The sequence below is a fragment of the Musa acuminata genome, chromosome BXJ3-3 (assembly GCF_036884655.1).
Source record: "Musa acuminata AAA Group cultivar baxijiao chromosome BXJ3-3, Cavendish_Baxijiao_AAA, whole genome shotgun sequence".
NCBI lineage: Eukaryota > Viridiplantae > Streptophyta > Magnoliopsida > Zingiberales > Musaceae > Musa > Musa acuminata.
The window spans coordinates 11184154-11198334 of record NC_088351.1 but is presented as its reverse complement, the minus strand read 5'-3'; the positions used below and the strand labels follow the sequence as shown (position 1 = coordinate 11198334).

The window sequence follows — 14181 nt, the reverse complement described above, 5'->3', positions numbered from 1 at the left end:
AGTATAGTTACGTCAATCGAGACATGAGACGTCAGCTGACGTCATGGTGTGTTACATCGTCATTTTTACCCTTATTAGTAGTAGTGATCTATCTATCTAACCTATGTAAATTTGAATATAAACGAGAAAAAGAAAGAGTAAATGATGATGAAACATTTACATCAATCAATGTTAATGGATAAAAAAAAGAATCAAATGATAATGAGTGAGGAGGAGGAGGCAGGCGAGATAGAGCAGTGCGACGCCGACGACGTAGATACCTCACCTGTCTCCTCCGGCATTGCATCATTTTGAAGATTAATTAGTACACAGCCCAGCGGCATTAGATGAGATCAAAAGGTTAAGGACAGCCTTTTTCACATACGTTAATTCCACAAGAGATGCGTTACTCTCTGGCCATCAAATGCAAGTCCCTGTCTGCTCTAGCTGTTCCCGGAAGACCTCAAGGATGTCGGAGAACGTGACGATCCCGTCGAGATAGTAGTCGTCGTCATCGACCACCCACACGTAGCTTACTCGATGCGCCAATGCCTGTATCATCACGGCCACCAGCGAGCTCCAAGGGTGGCACACGATCGCTTCCTCCGACCGCCTCCCCATCCTCGCTGAGTAGCTCCCCGACCTCCACGCCGACCTCGTCACCCTCGGCCTTCCCCTCCCGTTCGACAAGGGCGGGGAGGATGGCGAGGATTCATCGTCGGACTCGGACGAGGACGTCGACGGCGAGAATGGCGGGGAGACGTCGGCGTCGAGGAGCTCGAGCATGCCCAGCAGCCCCTTCGCCCTTAGTTGGGCCCTGATGGACCTCATGGCGGACTTCCGCGGGGCGCCGACGCAATCTACAAAGGTCATCAGGTCGCCGGCGGAGAGCGCAGCTAGGGCGGGGGCGACGCGCTCGTCGCAGTGGGCCAGGGTAAAGGGGGAGATTTCGCCGATGAGGCGGCCGTCGTCGGAGACGACGGCGACGGATGTCTGCTCTGCGAGGGCGGCGCGGATGAGGGGGAGGGCGGAGAGTGCAGGGTCCTGGGGCCGGACGGCCAGGGCAGCGGGGCGGACGAGGCCGAGGTCGGTGACGGAGAGGGCGGGGACCGGCGAGAAGAGAGCGATGGAGTTGAGGAAGAAACGGACGAAATCCTCCCGCGTCAGCCAGCATAATTCGGCGGCGGAGCCGGAGGTGAACTTCCTCGGCGATGCGGCGGCGCGGATGGGCACCACCAGGCTCTGCGCCCCGTCAAGAATCGCGTCGAGTGCTTCCAGAATGCTGCGGGTCGCCAAAAGAAGCAACAAAATCTGAGAAATCTCTACGACACAATGATCGAGATGGTGTAATTAAGGTCGAAGCGTACCTGCAGCTGGGCTCGACGCGGCGGACGAGGGAGGCGGCGGTCAATGGAGGAAGGAGGGCGGAGGCGGGCGCGCCGAGGGCGGCCATGGGAGCGTCGAGGTTCTGCTCGGCGCACAGGTAGCAGAGGACGTCGACCAAGCACACGTTCCCGGCGCAGGCCTTCCTCTCTGGAGCGGGACCGTCGGCGGTCCAGATAACGAGGCGGTCGTCGCTGCCGCCGCTCCTGAGGGCGAGGAGGGCGTCGCCTACGGTGGCGGAGAGCGAGAGCGGCCTGGTCGCCGGCTTACCGATGCAGAGGTCCGACACCTCGCGGGTCTGCAGGGAGTTCACTGTCATGCAACGGTGGCAGGAACAAGCGGTGGTCAAAAAGGAAGCGAAAAGAGTCACGAGCCACGGGCGTTCGAAACGGGCGGCGTCGGGTACATTTTATAGACGGGGCGACCGGGAGTAGCCTGGAGGAGGGAGGAGGGAGGAGGGAGGAGGGAGGAGGTGTGACAACCGGTTGGAAAGGAGTGGAGATGACGATCGTCGTGAAATGATGCATATAATATGAAATGATGCATGACATTTTTGCCTGCATTTGGGATGTTTTTTACTTCTCATTTCTCTACTACATTTTGGCTTCACGTAGAAACACGCACATGCGATGAGAATACAACAAACATAAAAAGAAAGGGCAGAATAAACCGCGAGGGTAAGCACACAGGTTTCAGTTACATGGCAATGAGAAGAGTCAGCTCGCTGTTTTGCGACGACGAGTCGATGGATGAGAAGGTGGGGTTCAGCGTGTGGCCGCACGTGACGGGAGCGACCCTCCCCTTCTGGAACGGATGACGTTTGCGGTCCCAAGGCTTCCTCACCGTGCGTGCGTGCGTGCGTCCGTCTTTCACACGTGGGAAGAAAGAGATGCTGGGAGGATGCGTGGACTCTTTGTAGAATTCTGTGTCTTGGACGCGAAGAAGCGCCAATGGTATTGAGGTGTGGTTTAAAAGGATCCATCTTAATCCTAAAACTGGGCGTGAGCTGATAGGATCAACACGAAGGATATGGATTTGGCGCCGTCGAATGGTTTCTCCCGCACGAGGCTTCCCCACTTCCGGTAGTGGCCTTTCTTTCTGCTGTAAGGCGTTTACTCGGCAGATAACAGCAAAAGAAGAAGATAGTAAACTCTATCCTCTCCCATCATCTTTTTCTGTTCCTTTGCCGGAACTTTGGGCTCATTCGGCCTGCGTTCGGATGAAACCTGCAAAAAACTTATTTCACCATGGAAAAGAGAAAGGTGATAGAACTATCAAATCTATGATCTGCGATACACTAATGGTCAAGACAAGCGTTGAATGAATGATATATCGTAAATGATAAACCCATTCAGATACCCACGGTGGTATCAAAGATTAAGAACATCCACACACCAAAATGATGGGTGAGAACAACCAGAGAGAGATGCACAGGTTCGGTTAGCAACTAGCTCGTACAAGTCCACCTTTTTAACTCCATGATACAAGTAGACTGAAAGGCAGTCAAGAAAACAAATGTCCCTGTATGCCCTCAATAATATAGTTCACAGAGCTCAACCCTTGTCAGCTGATGTCTAGAATCCCATCATCCATCTTTTTTCATGTTGTAGGAGCTCTGATTAGCGTGAAAGTGACAAATAGAAAAAAATCCATTATGAGGATGTAAGATAGAAACTGGTCACAGACTGTATTGCACCGATATTTGAAGCCTCCATTGGTTGGTGTATGATATTTGTATACTGTGAATTTTATGCTGATGTGGAAGGTAAATCGTCAGGAGCTGCATTAGGCTCGACATGTGGTAACACAGGTTTAGGTTCGACCGCAGTTGGCTTAGGTGGCCTCTTTGGTCGAACTTCTTCTACTCTCTCTTTCGGAATATCAAACTGTGTCAAACAATTACAAAGTCAGCTATAGTTTAAGCAAGAAAAAGAAAGCGAGACCAAGTTAGCAAATCAATGTCCATCATCCCCTATTACTCCAATGAACTTATCAGATTTAGCACCTCAACAGCTGTAACATATATTTCAGACAAACACATGATCCTTTAACAAGTAAAAGACAACACTTTCAGGTACTATGAGCTAAGCCAAAATTAAACTTGAAAATTCTCCACATGCCATCAGGATATATTTGTTAAAACACTGTTTTTCAAGAGCACTGCATGTATGAAGCTACAGATATATCATATAGTTCATTAGCTGATCTCACACTGTGCTTGCTAGTTTTGGAAAAACTTGGTGATGGAAAAGAACCGTAAAGGCCCAACCTGCCCATCCTTGATGCCACATGTAAAGAGTAGTTGAAAATTGTTTTACAAGTTACTCAAAGCAATATTCTCTCTTTAAGATGGTTTTTTTAGGTCAATCTCAAAATAGCTTCAAATATATGAAATTTTTTTAAGAACACAGTACAAGCACGTAAATGTCTTCCAAGAAAGCTACTTATCAGTCATATACTGATGATTGTAAGGAGCATGATACAGCAAATCATTTTTGAGATCAGTGTCTTTGAATCGGTCAGCGTTTTTCTAAAGAAAAGCATCGTCGTCTTTGAGTGTATTATATATATATATATCCTTCATTGTTGTGTTCCAACGTCTTATAGTTGTGGTTCATTATTGTTCACCTAGCTCTGGTACAAACTACCACTGGCACCAGGGCAGTCAGTGATTATTCTGTTGGAGATTATGATTATAGAGTGAGAGAATCAACACAAGGTATGGAAAGAATATGGTGGACTAGTTGTGTTGTAATACCCAAGAAGTGGTCATCAATCATCATCTCTAGATTTCTAGTAATGAAAGAAATCCAAACCAGTAGCCATCAACTCTTGTCTGAACTCAAATCAGACAAAATAAAATCACCCCTTGGGTTAATGGAAGGTTTATGTTAAGTTCATAATCCCTTGGGTCTCAAGCTTCTACTTTTTCTGGTGGTAAAGTTTGGTCACTTTAAACTGGATGTTATTCCAAAAAAAGGTACAAGTTTTCTAAACCCTCCAATCCAACACATTAGTTAGATGTGCCAACTCGAAGTCAAGAACTCTTAACCTACTTATAAGTCAGGTTGAGTCTACGTCACTCATATAAGCTTGCCATAGCCTGAACCTGATCTCACTCAAATCATTCTATTACCGAGTCTAGCTCATGGGCGTCCAACGGGCCAATATGACTTGATAAACATATCAAAAACTAAAAGAAATGGTACCTGCTAAGAACATAAGAATCCAATTGTCTCAATAAGAACATCAAAGATATAAAGAAGAAAATCATTGATATCGTAATAGTCCAAAAATCATTTCTTGTAGTATGACAATATCTTTCCGTTTTTTGATGGTCAGAAGATGATTTCATTACTCCATGAATTCATTAGGCTAAAAAGAAATCATAGGATAGTGGTAAGAGATGGCTAATAAGAAACAGACGAGTCCAATGCATGAGGTTCCTGCTAAAGCAGGATTTGGATGAAAATAGTTGTCTAGATTGGAAGCTAATAAATGGCTAATCCACCTATATCCGACTGAACTTACCTGAAAACAACTAATGCACTTCCCCACCACAATGTCAGAGCATAGAGGCACACTGGGGGGGTGAGCTCCTGAAATCCCATTTTCCTTTATTTAATTGAAAGCAAATGGGGTTTAGTTGATGAAACATTTACCTCTCATTCGATCACATCGGACCATGAAAACATATCATGTGTCATGCTTCTATATTTGGTCTTTTAACCCTCACAGAATAGTTCATAGTGTAGTAATCTCCTGTGAATATCTAAACATACTTGTAATTGTTTGTTATCAACAAGAAAGGAGACATATTTTGGTCATCAATTCAGTTTAAGTTCTTTACATCATTTTGCCCTTACCTCAGAGAACAAACTTTTTTGACCTTTTTAATTATTTATTTGGATACAGACTATGATTTTCAATTTCAGTTGTTGCTTAAAGCATAGGTTATTTTAGTTGAGATAACTCATTTGACAATTATAAGGAATTTTTTTCCAGAAAATTATTAAGAGTATATAAGTTCTTCAGGTTCTTACTCTGAAACCACAGCCAGAAATACAGGCACGGAAGCATTCCTGCATCAATTTTAAAACCTATAAGAACTTGATCAAAATAAGATATGGAAGAATTTGTGCTACAGGATGTTGCTCCTTGAAAAGCATAAACAATCTCCTATAGACACTCATCTTCAAGAAAGGGAAAGCAAATATGATACATAGAGACAAAAAGGGAACTATTAATTCCATAGCTTGAATTTTGCTGAATTCTCACATCACATCAATAATTGGAGATTGGATATTCTTTTTACAAGAGCTCAAATCAATGTCATTAAGGCAAAGAATAACGAATATGAGTACAACATTCTAAATTATTTAAAATTAACTAATATTGTTTCTGTTCAAGAATTATTTCAAACATTTTCTAAAGAAGACAAAGACAGTCTACATTGGCAAATGGGTCATCAGTTGGTCTTATTGTAACTCTTAAACAGAGCACCAGTCACAGGAGAATCTGTATGAAAATTGGATCATGAATTGATAGTTCCTTGATCACCAAAGTCCTTTGCACTCCTCTTCTTTCACCGTTTTTCTAATAAGCTTTCATAGAATAAGAAACAAGCTAGCAGAAGAATGTGTAATATCCCTCCAGTTTTCTAACCTTGATATTTTTCTTTCCTACTGCTGTTTATCCTCTCTGAGAGACAAACCAGCAGCAAAATACAATATTATCTTGTCTACACTCACCATACAATTATCCCTTCATGTCAGCAAATTCTATTAGTCCATGTGGCATGCAAGGTATGTGAGCTTTTGCTAAAAGATGAAGGTAAAACTGAACTCTTCATTAATAGCATGCTTGTAGCAGAAAGCTTTAGAACTGTCGTGTAGTTTTCTATGTGAATTAGTTAGCCAGTTTGCTATGATTCAAAATGTAGGCCAAATTGTGATTAGTCCAACAAGAAGCAAAGTTTTCTCCATGTATCAAACTATAGAAGAAGAGTCAAATATTTAATTAGATAAATTATGCAAATGCAACGGTCATATTAAGCATATAAAGAAATTGTTTTTACCAAAATTTTCAGCCAATCATATGATCACAATGAGAGTTTCATCATGAATTAACTACAACCGTATCTGCAGAAGTTGGAGATCGAAGACACACCAAAGAGTAATTGTCATGTCCTGGAGATCTGTCAATGTAATAACTCCACTCATGATCCTTCAAAACTGGGTCCTTAAAACATATCTCATTGCACTCTTCCTGACCTGAAGATCCAAAGACAACCGCCTTAATCACGAGCCAAGAGAAATGGAATGAATACCTCTTGGATATAAAAATGAATTATCAATTCCAAACATTAAGTTAATAAATGTGACTTATCTATTGAAATTGAATATCTAAAAAGACTCAAATCACAGTACAGCAGTTTCATTTTTCTTAACATGGCCAAAATTAGCAGTATACGTGCTTGCACAAACCTTGTTGTTTAGACATTAATTTCAAGCAAGAAATGGCAATTTGTAACACATCAATATAGAAGAGCTATAGAAACAGTTGAAGGAAGCTGATGTTATTAGTTATCAAAGTTACAACTTTAAACCAAACTTTCACATCAAATCTTGTGAGGACAACATGCCCCATAATTTGTTCTAAGCTGGTATACTTGAGCTTCCATGGTGTTCAATGTTTAAGAAAAAAAACAACCATATGTCAAACGGCAAAGATCTCTAACTAGGAACGTCATGATGGATGACTGAAATCAGTTCAAATTAGGATGACGAAAAAAACGCTTTCTAATGACAGGTGAGACAAGGATTCATATCCTGGTATTGCATCTAAACTTAGTTGGAGTGAATCAATCATGATAAAACTAAACAAACCTGCCCACTTCTTTGGCAAAAGTTCATGACCTAAAGACTCATTGGCCCAGCAATACTTACAGAAAGGCCCGATTCCTATTGAGATCAAAACTTATATTTCCTTGTACCTGTGACTTTTCACAAGGGTTTTCTGTAAATCCCATAGTCTACGAATATGATCATTGTATGAAATTACTAAGAAATTAAAAGCTACAGTAAATTCGATGCTACACTTTATGCTTGAAGAAAAAGCATGAGCAAACTAGATAAAGAAAAGTAGAAGCTATTCGTTTAGCTAACATTTCATGAACTACAACTCTAATTAACAGCCTTGCTCATTAAACATCCTACCTATCAGGTGATTCAGCTGGTTATTGTCTAAAAATACAGAATTCTCATTCCATAAAAGATTATGTCCAATGAATTGAATGGAATTCAACTTCGACCATATTGTGAATGCTTATGAACGACAAATTAGATCGAAATCATTTCACACGGAACTAAATTCCATTAATAAAATTGAGACGTTTAAGAACAAGGACTGAGGACATGGGCGTGCTTACATTCTTCCCAGGTTTCCCCATCGGCATCGCATCCCTTCTTGCAGAAGATTCTCCCTGCATTGAGTCATAATACTTCAGATGTCCACCGCGTTCTCCCAAATAAAAAAGACAAGACATCGACGCCAAGATCGTGTCTCTTTTCATCAAAACGACGAATTAGAATGCAAGAACACTTATCCTCCTCGAAATATGATAAATTATACGGATATCAAGCCTTTCTTGGCGCATCGTACCGGAAAATCATCCAAGCAGAGAAGGAAAAATGAATAGAAGAGCGGGGGATACGAACATGGGATCTGGACGAGATTGGCGTACTTCTTGGTGCAGCAGCTGCCGCAGGGCGGAGCCCATTCTTTGGGGAACATGTCGCCGCCGATGGCCGGGCCTCAAACCGTGGCCTCTTCTCTCCGCCTGTGGAATAGAAGAGCGAACCAGAAATAATCTCGGAGAGGAGGAAGGGCAGCCTTTTATCGGGTACGGATCCAGATATCCCGTCCCCTCCTAGTCGTGCGGTTCCCCTGTGTCTCTCCATTCAGGGTTTAAGAAAGAAGAATCCCCAATTGGTCAAAGCATGTGGCCCACGCAGCCGACAGATATCAGATATTCGAGGTGCAGCCACATATCGGGTTCGGACCCAGACAGGGCATCACATCCTCTAGGTTCGATTTCTCCTGTCTTTTGATCCGGCCAGGGCCTAAGAAATACAAATCTCCTATTGGCTTAAGATTTTGGTCCCACATTAGACGGCGGGTCTCCTCGCTGCGGGTTCGGTGATTGATGCGAGGATGCTATATACCGTGGAGCGGTCAAAATCGTACGTAGCTTTCTTGTGTTTAGAATGATACAGGTCGGACACGTCACCCTGATTTGGCATGCCACAAAAATATGATTGGCTTCGCCATGTAATTAAAATGCTCTGTGATGCATCTTTTATTGCAATGACATATTATTGGCACATCTTTTATGGCCGATACCTCTGATCGGCCACATTGTATTTAAAGCTTAAATCAGCAAATAAAATATGATCTCAATTTATATTTTTGGTATCATTTTAAATTCCTGAGTAAAGAATTAGATTAGTAGATGAGGAACGATTAAGGAAGAAGAGGGAAGCACACTGGAGAATTCTAAAAGCATCACATATGTAGAAAGAAATCTATGATGTAATGAGCGGAGTGCACCGTCTCCAGTTCATGAGCTATACACGCAACTCCCGTAGCCTGCACAGGAACATCAGCGGATAAGAGTTCTCGTTCGCAATGGAAGCAAACCGGAATCGAGCGTTGGATGCATACTTGGATCGATGGCGGTGGTCATGCCGGTCCGTCCGAAGTCGCAGTCGAATGCGTTTCTTCCGAAGGTTTGGTAGTACTCGTTCATGAGGAAAGCAGCGTGGGCTGGCACCGTGTCCGGAAAGTAGCAGACACCACCTGATTGAATCGGAGTGCAGTCGATGCCTTGCCCACAGATATACTCGACGTTCTGCTGCAACAACAGGACGTCGGTGTTCGGCTTCGGAATGCACCATCGCTTTGAATCGGAGGGTGTTGGGTTCAGTGTTTGCACTGGAGCAGTGGCCTGACCTCCCACCTGCAAGAAGAAGACAAGAGAAGAAGATCCACCTGCGTTGGTCTGAAGTTATTGGGAACGAGGCTCTCTACCTCTGTTGTTAGGACTCCGATATCGTAGACGGGCAGCAGATCAGGATGAAACAGGCCGAAGTTCCGCTGGGAGAGAGGCCCGGGCTTCAGGTTCTCTTCGAAGAGCGAGAAGATGTACGCCTCGAAGGTGCGGTTGGGCATGAGCGGCGTGCCGGTGCCGGAAGAGACGTGCTGCACCAGGTTCTTGTTGTAGTCCCGGGCGTTATCGACGTTGACGCCGAGCTCCCGTGGGTCGCCGACCGACGGCCATCCCGTCTCGGATATCACGATGTCGACGTCGTCGAAGCCCAAGCGCTTCATGGCGGAGAAGACGGCGTCCAGTTGCCCGTCCAACATGTTGGAGTAGACCAGCCCCGTGTTCTGGTCCTCCACGCCGGGGTTCGGCCGGAACAGGGCGTAGTCGATCGTGTCGACGGCGAATCCGAAGAACGGGTACGCGTTCACCATGAAAGGGGAGCCGGTGGCTCTCAAGAAGCTCAGCAACGACCTCATCACCTCGGTGACACGCCCTTCCCTGAACTTTCCGGTGGACGGGGGGTTGGAGGTGGAGAGGACGCCGAGGGACTGCGGGGAAGCGACCTTGATGCGGTGCTGCAGCGACAAGCTGGTGAGGACGGTGTGCAGGTTCTGCATGGCCGGCACGAGGCTGGAGACCAGTGACCTGTTGGCCGTCGAGATCACCTCGTTGCCGACGAGTATGCGGGCGATGTTGGTGTCGTCGACACGAGGGACGATGTTGGTTCGCACCCATTTGTGGGCGAATCTGAGGTCGGTGAGGTTGGCGACGAGGTCGTTCGGCACGGTGACGTCGACGGCGAGGTCGGTGTTGGCGAAGGCCTGCACGGTGGCGGGGTCGGCGTCGAAGAGTTTGACGCAGTCGAAGGTGGTGCTGTGGGCGAGGAACTGCGCGACTTCGACGGGTGGGGGGAGATTGCTTGCGGCTCTGCCGTAGCTGATGCCAATGCCGGCTCCATCAACAGCTGAATCAACGAACAGAGCAGAGATCACAAAGGAGCCGACACGTGTCACCGACAGATACAAAAGGATGGTGAGGTACCTTTGATCGTCCAAACCATGAGGAGGATGGAGAGAGTGGAAATGGCTGCGGCCATGGTTTCTTCCGCAACCAGATGCACGAAAAGACAAGAACAGACAAGGAGATCGCGGCGAAGGGACAAGTAGCCGAAGACATTGCCGCTGGATTCTTTGCTTTGGCCAAGGGGGATTCTTGACGATCAAATCTTGTGCATCGAGGTCCCAACTTTGGAGCTTTTAGCTTTTAGCTTTTGCTTTCGCTTTGCTTTAGCGTTTCATTTCTTTCAAAGAGAAGCTGGTGACATCTAAAGCATATTACCAATCAGGTACTAACTTCACCAAACATTGCTAGATTAAGGCAAAAAAAATAACTATGAAATAATTAATTCTGGCTTAATCAAATGGTTAGTAAGTATCTAATGATATCAAAATAAATGCAATGTTATCTTGATAAATAATATAATCGTCATCTAATTGCGACCAATCTGCAAAAAATTGGTTTTAGCAAGCAGATCTTTTCTAGTGGAGTCTTTCTCTTCTCATAAGCATATATAAATGTATCTTCCCACAGCAATGGTATATAATGATCTCACTCGAAGATAGAAAATTCATTGCATGGCACTCACTTCGAGCCTTCCGCAGATAAGAACATTCAATTTTGCAGTTATACACAATTAATATACAAGATTTAATATACAGTGAACAGAGAAAGAAGCATTATTTTGTGGATGTCAACATAAAGAGATGGCAAGCACTGCTGCCTTCGCTTGCTGTCATCAATCCTCCATCTCCCAACGTGATCATCCATCATACCCAAAATGTGCCACAGTTGACGCCGACTTCTCTCTTAGGCTCCTCTCGTAGTTGGCCCTTCATGATTCCGAAGGACCACCACCATCGGCACTCGGCCGAAAGCACCAAACCAAGGCGCTCTCGCTTCTATATATATAGCGGTCGACGCCGAAACCAAGGTCGAACGAACACAAGCATCATGGCCACCAACGCGGTCAACCCCTGAGATGGCGATACCGTCGAGGACAAGCCGGATCGCGGTATCCCCGCGACGATCGTCGCTGCGGCCCGCGCCAACCTTCTCTTCCGGTCGAGGTGGGCGGAGGTCAACGGCGCCTTGGGTGACCTGGGCACCTACGTCCCCATCATCATGGCCCTGGCGCTCGCCAAGGACCTCGACCTCGGCACCACCCTCGTCTTCACCGACGTCTACAACATCATCACCGGCTTCATCTACGGCGTGCCCATGCCTGTCCAGCCCATGAAGTCCGTCGCGGCAGTGGCCATCTCCACTGCGAGCTTCGGCGTGCCGGAGATCATGGCCGCCGGAATATGCACCTCTGCGGTGGTGTTTTTGCTGGGTGCAACTCGTCTCATGGAGCTTGCGTACAAGTTCATCCTGATAGAAGATAAGATTTTCCTAACTATACGAGGAAATTTCTCATTCTGTTGAGGAAAATCCTCTATTCTGTTAGGGAAATCCTTCCTCCTAATTTGTATAAATAGGAGAGGGAACATGTTAATAGATTCAAGCTAAAGTTTCTCTACTTCAATAAAGCTTCTTATATTCTATTGTTCTTATCTTCTATTATTTCTATCATGGTATCAGAGCCACTTGTCTAGAGCAAGCTCTCTTCTTGTTGCCAATTCATCATTGGTGTTGCCACTTTGCGCCAACGTCCGTTCCTTCCACTACGGCATCTCTAGTGCTGCTCATCAGCACTGCCCCACCTTTCTTCCTCGTTGTAGCTATTTTCCTTCCTCTTCTGCTACAGCTTCCTCCTCTGTTGCAGTTTCCTCCTTTGCTGTAGTAGCATCACTGCAACATTACTGTAGATTTCTTCTCTACCGTCGCAGCCGTCGTAATCACAACCACGACCAACGTCGTTGAGAAAAGCGAAGCTTCGCTCTTACCTTCGGCCAGCGACCAACGTCGCTGAGAAAAGTGAAGTTCACCCTTTGGCCAGCGACCAACGTGGTCAATCTCATCTTCCTCATCGCGGTAGTCTTTGCTGATCTGTCAACATTCGGCAGACTTAAGGAGAATGAAGGGAACGCCTGTGCCATCACAGTAACAGCAATCACAGCAGCAGCAGCGATCTATACTTATCTTACTCATGAAGCCTCTCGCTTGTAAACAATTCTTTGCATCGATCCAAGATTGGTATCCTTGTCAGGAGCACCATCTTGCGGGGGCATCTTGCGGGGGCATGATAGAAGATAAGATTTTCCTAAAATCCTCTATTCTGTTAGGAAAATCCTTCCTCCTAATTTGTATAAATAGGAGAGGGAACATGTTAATAGATTCAAGCTAAAGTTTCTCTACTTCAATAAAGCTTCTTATATTCGATTGTTCTTATCTTCTATTATTTCTATCACATCCCTCTCCCCGTTGTTCGCTGTTCGCGGCATTCAGCTGGCTCAAGGCCTGTCCTTCGCGATGACCGCCGTCAAGTACGTCAGGTACGACCAGGATCTCGCCAAAGGCAAGGCTTCTGGCGACAGGCGTTGGATGGGCCTCGACGGCTTGGTCTTGGCCATAGCGGCCACCGTGTTCGTCGTGATCGTCAACGGTGCTGGTGAGGCAGCAGAACAGGGTCGGGAGGAGCAAGTCATCCATGAACAAGGCGGGGGACGAAGAAGAGCCAAGTCTTGGAGGAAAGTGATATTCTCTGTTCCTTCAGCTGTTGTTGTCTTCGTGCTCGGCATAATCTTAGCTATAATAAGGGAGCCCGGCGTGGTGAAAGAGTTGAAAGCAGGTCCATCGCGCATCCACGTAGTGAAGATCTCCGAGCACGCATGGAAGGAAGGATTCATCAAGGGCGCAGTGCCGCAGCTGCCGCTGTCGGTGCTCAACTCCGTGATCGCGGTGTGCAAGCTGACGACCGACTAGTTCCCCGACGAGGTCGCATGGGCGACGTCGGTGTCGATCACGGTAGGGCTGATGAACCTGGTGGGCTGCTGGTTCGGGGCGATGCCGTGCTGCCACGGCGCGGGGGGACTGGCGGGGCAGTACAAGTTCGGCGGGCTGTCCGGCGCGTGCGTGGCTCTGCTGGGGGCGGCGAAGCTGGCGGTGGGGCTGGTGCTGGGGGGTTCGCTGCTGAGGCTGCTGGTGGAGTTCCCGGTGGGGCTGCTGGGCGTGCTGCTGCTGTTCGCCGGAGTGGAATTGGCCATGGCGGCGAGGGACATGTCGAGCAAGGCGGAGTCGTTTGTGATGCTCATCTGCGCCGCGGTGTCGCTGGTCGGCTCCAGCGCCGCGCTCGGGTTCGTGTGCGGCACAGTGGTGCACGTGTTGGTCGTGGTGAGAAGGCTGCTGACGACTGATCGTAACATGTGATGCAAAGTCGCTCTAATCAGCCTAAAATCCATAAAGCTAAATGTTGTCTTGTTGTTTGATATGTTTGTTTATATATTAATGTAATTTTATATTTCTTAAATCATAAATTGTATGTACAGTTGATGCATTTGTCTTCAACTCTTCTTCTTCTTCTTCTTCTTCAAGTAAACATCTCTAATCAAACTGCATCATCCCTTGCTTTTCTCCATTCTGTTCATGTTCAGCTCGCCCACTCTGCCGGCAAGAGTTGCTGTTGCCGTGGTCCTGTAGATCATGCATGCATCGACTGTAAGCTTCCTCTGGCGGCAGGACGAGGTAGTTTCATTCTCTAAGCCTGTACTAAT

General features: G+C 46.3%; 3 protein-coding genes and 1 pseudogene across 4 annotated transcripts; 1 reads left to right on the top strand and 3 right to left on the bottom strand.

The window, feature by feature from the left end:
* Positions 1–161: 161 nt before the first annotated feature.
* LOC103978254 (CBS domain-containing protein CBSX5-like) lies at positions 162–1777 on the bottom strand. The gene is made up of 2 exons (XM_009393980.3): positions 1347–1777; positions 162–1261 (listed from the first exon to the last, which is right to left on the bottom strand). The coding sequence occupies exons 1-2, from the start codon at positions 1679–1681 to the stop codon at positions 400–402; spliced, it is 1197 nt and encodes a 398-aa protein (XP_009392255.1). The 5' UTR covers positions 1682–1777; the 3' UTR covers positions 162–399.
* An 889-nt stretch (positions 1778–2666) lies between these two features.
* LOC103978256 (uncharacterized) lies at positions 2667–8259 on the bottom strand. Of its 2 annotated transcripts, XM_009393982.3 has the most exons (5): positions 8082–8243; positions 7793–7846; positions 6532–6635; positions 5406–5444; positions 2667–3248 (listed from the first exon to the last, which is right to left on the bottom strand). In XM_009393982.3, the coding sequence occupies exons 1-5, from the start codon at positions 8155–8157 to the stop codon at positions 3111–3113; spliced, it is 411 nt and encodes a 136-aa protein (XP_009392257.1). In that variant the 5' UTR covers positions 8158–8243; the 3' UTR covers positions 2667–3110. The 2 variants fall into 2 exon arrangements, with proteins under 2 accessions (XP_009392257.1, XP_009392258.1); XM_009393983.3 differs by lacking the exon at positions 5406–5444 and having other exon boundaries at positions 8082–8259.
* A 455-nt stretch (positions 8260–8714) lies between these two features.
* LOC103978255 (glucan endo-1,3-beta-glucosidase) lies at positions 8715–10643 on the bottom strand. The gene is made up of 4 exons (XM_009393981.3): positions 10511–10643; positions 9454–10433; positions 9088–9382; positions 8715–9012 (listed from the first exon to the last, which is right to left on the bottom strand). The coding sequence occupies exons 1-4, from the start codon at positions 10563–10565 to the stop codon at positions 8984–8986; spliced, it is 1359 nt and encodes a 452-aa protein (XP_009392256.2). The 5' UTR covers positions 10566–10643; the 3' UTR covers positions 8715–8983.
* Positions 10644–11232: 589 nt separating this feature from the next.
* On the top strand, positions 11233–13871 carry LOC135633934 (molybdate transporter 1-like; annotated as a pseudogene).
* The last annotated feature ends 310 nt before the right edge of the window (positions 13872–14181 follow it).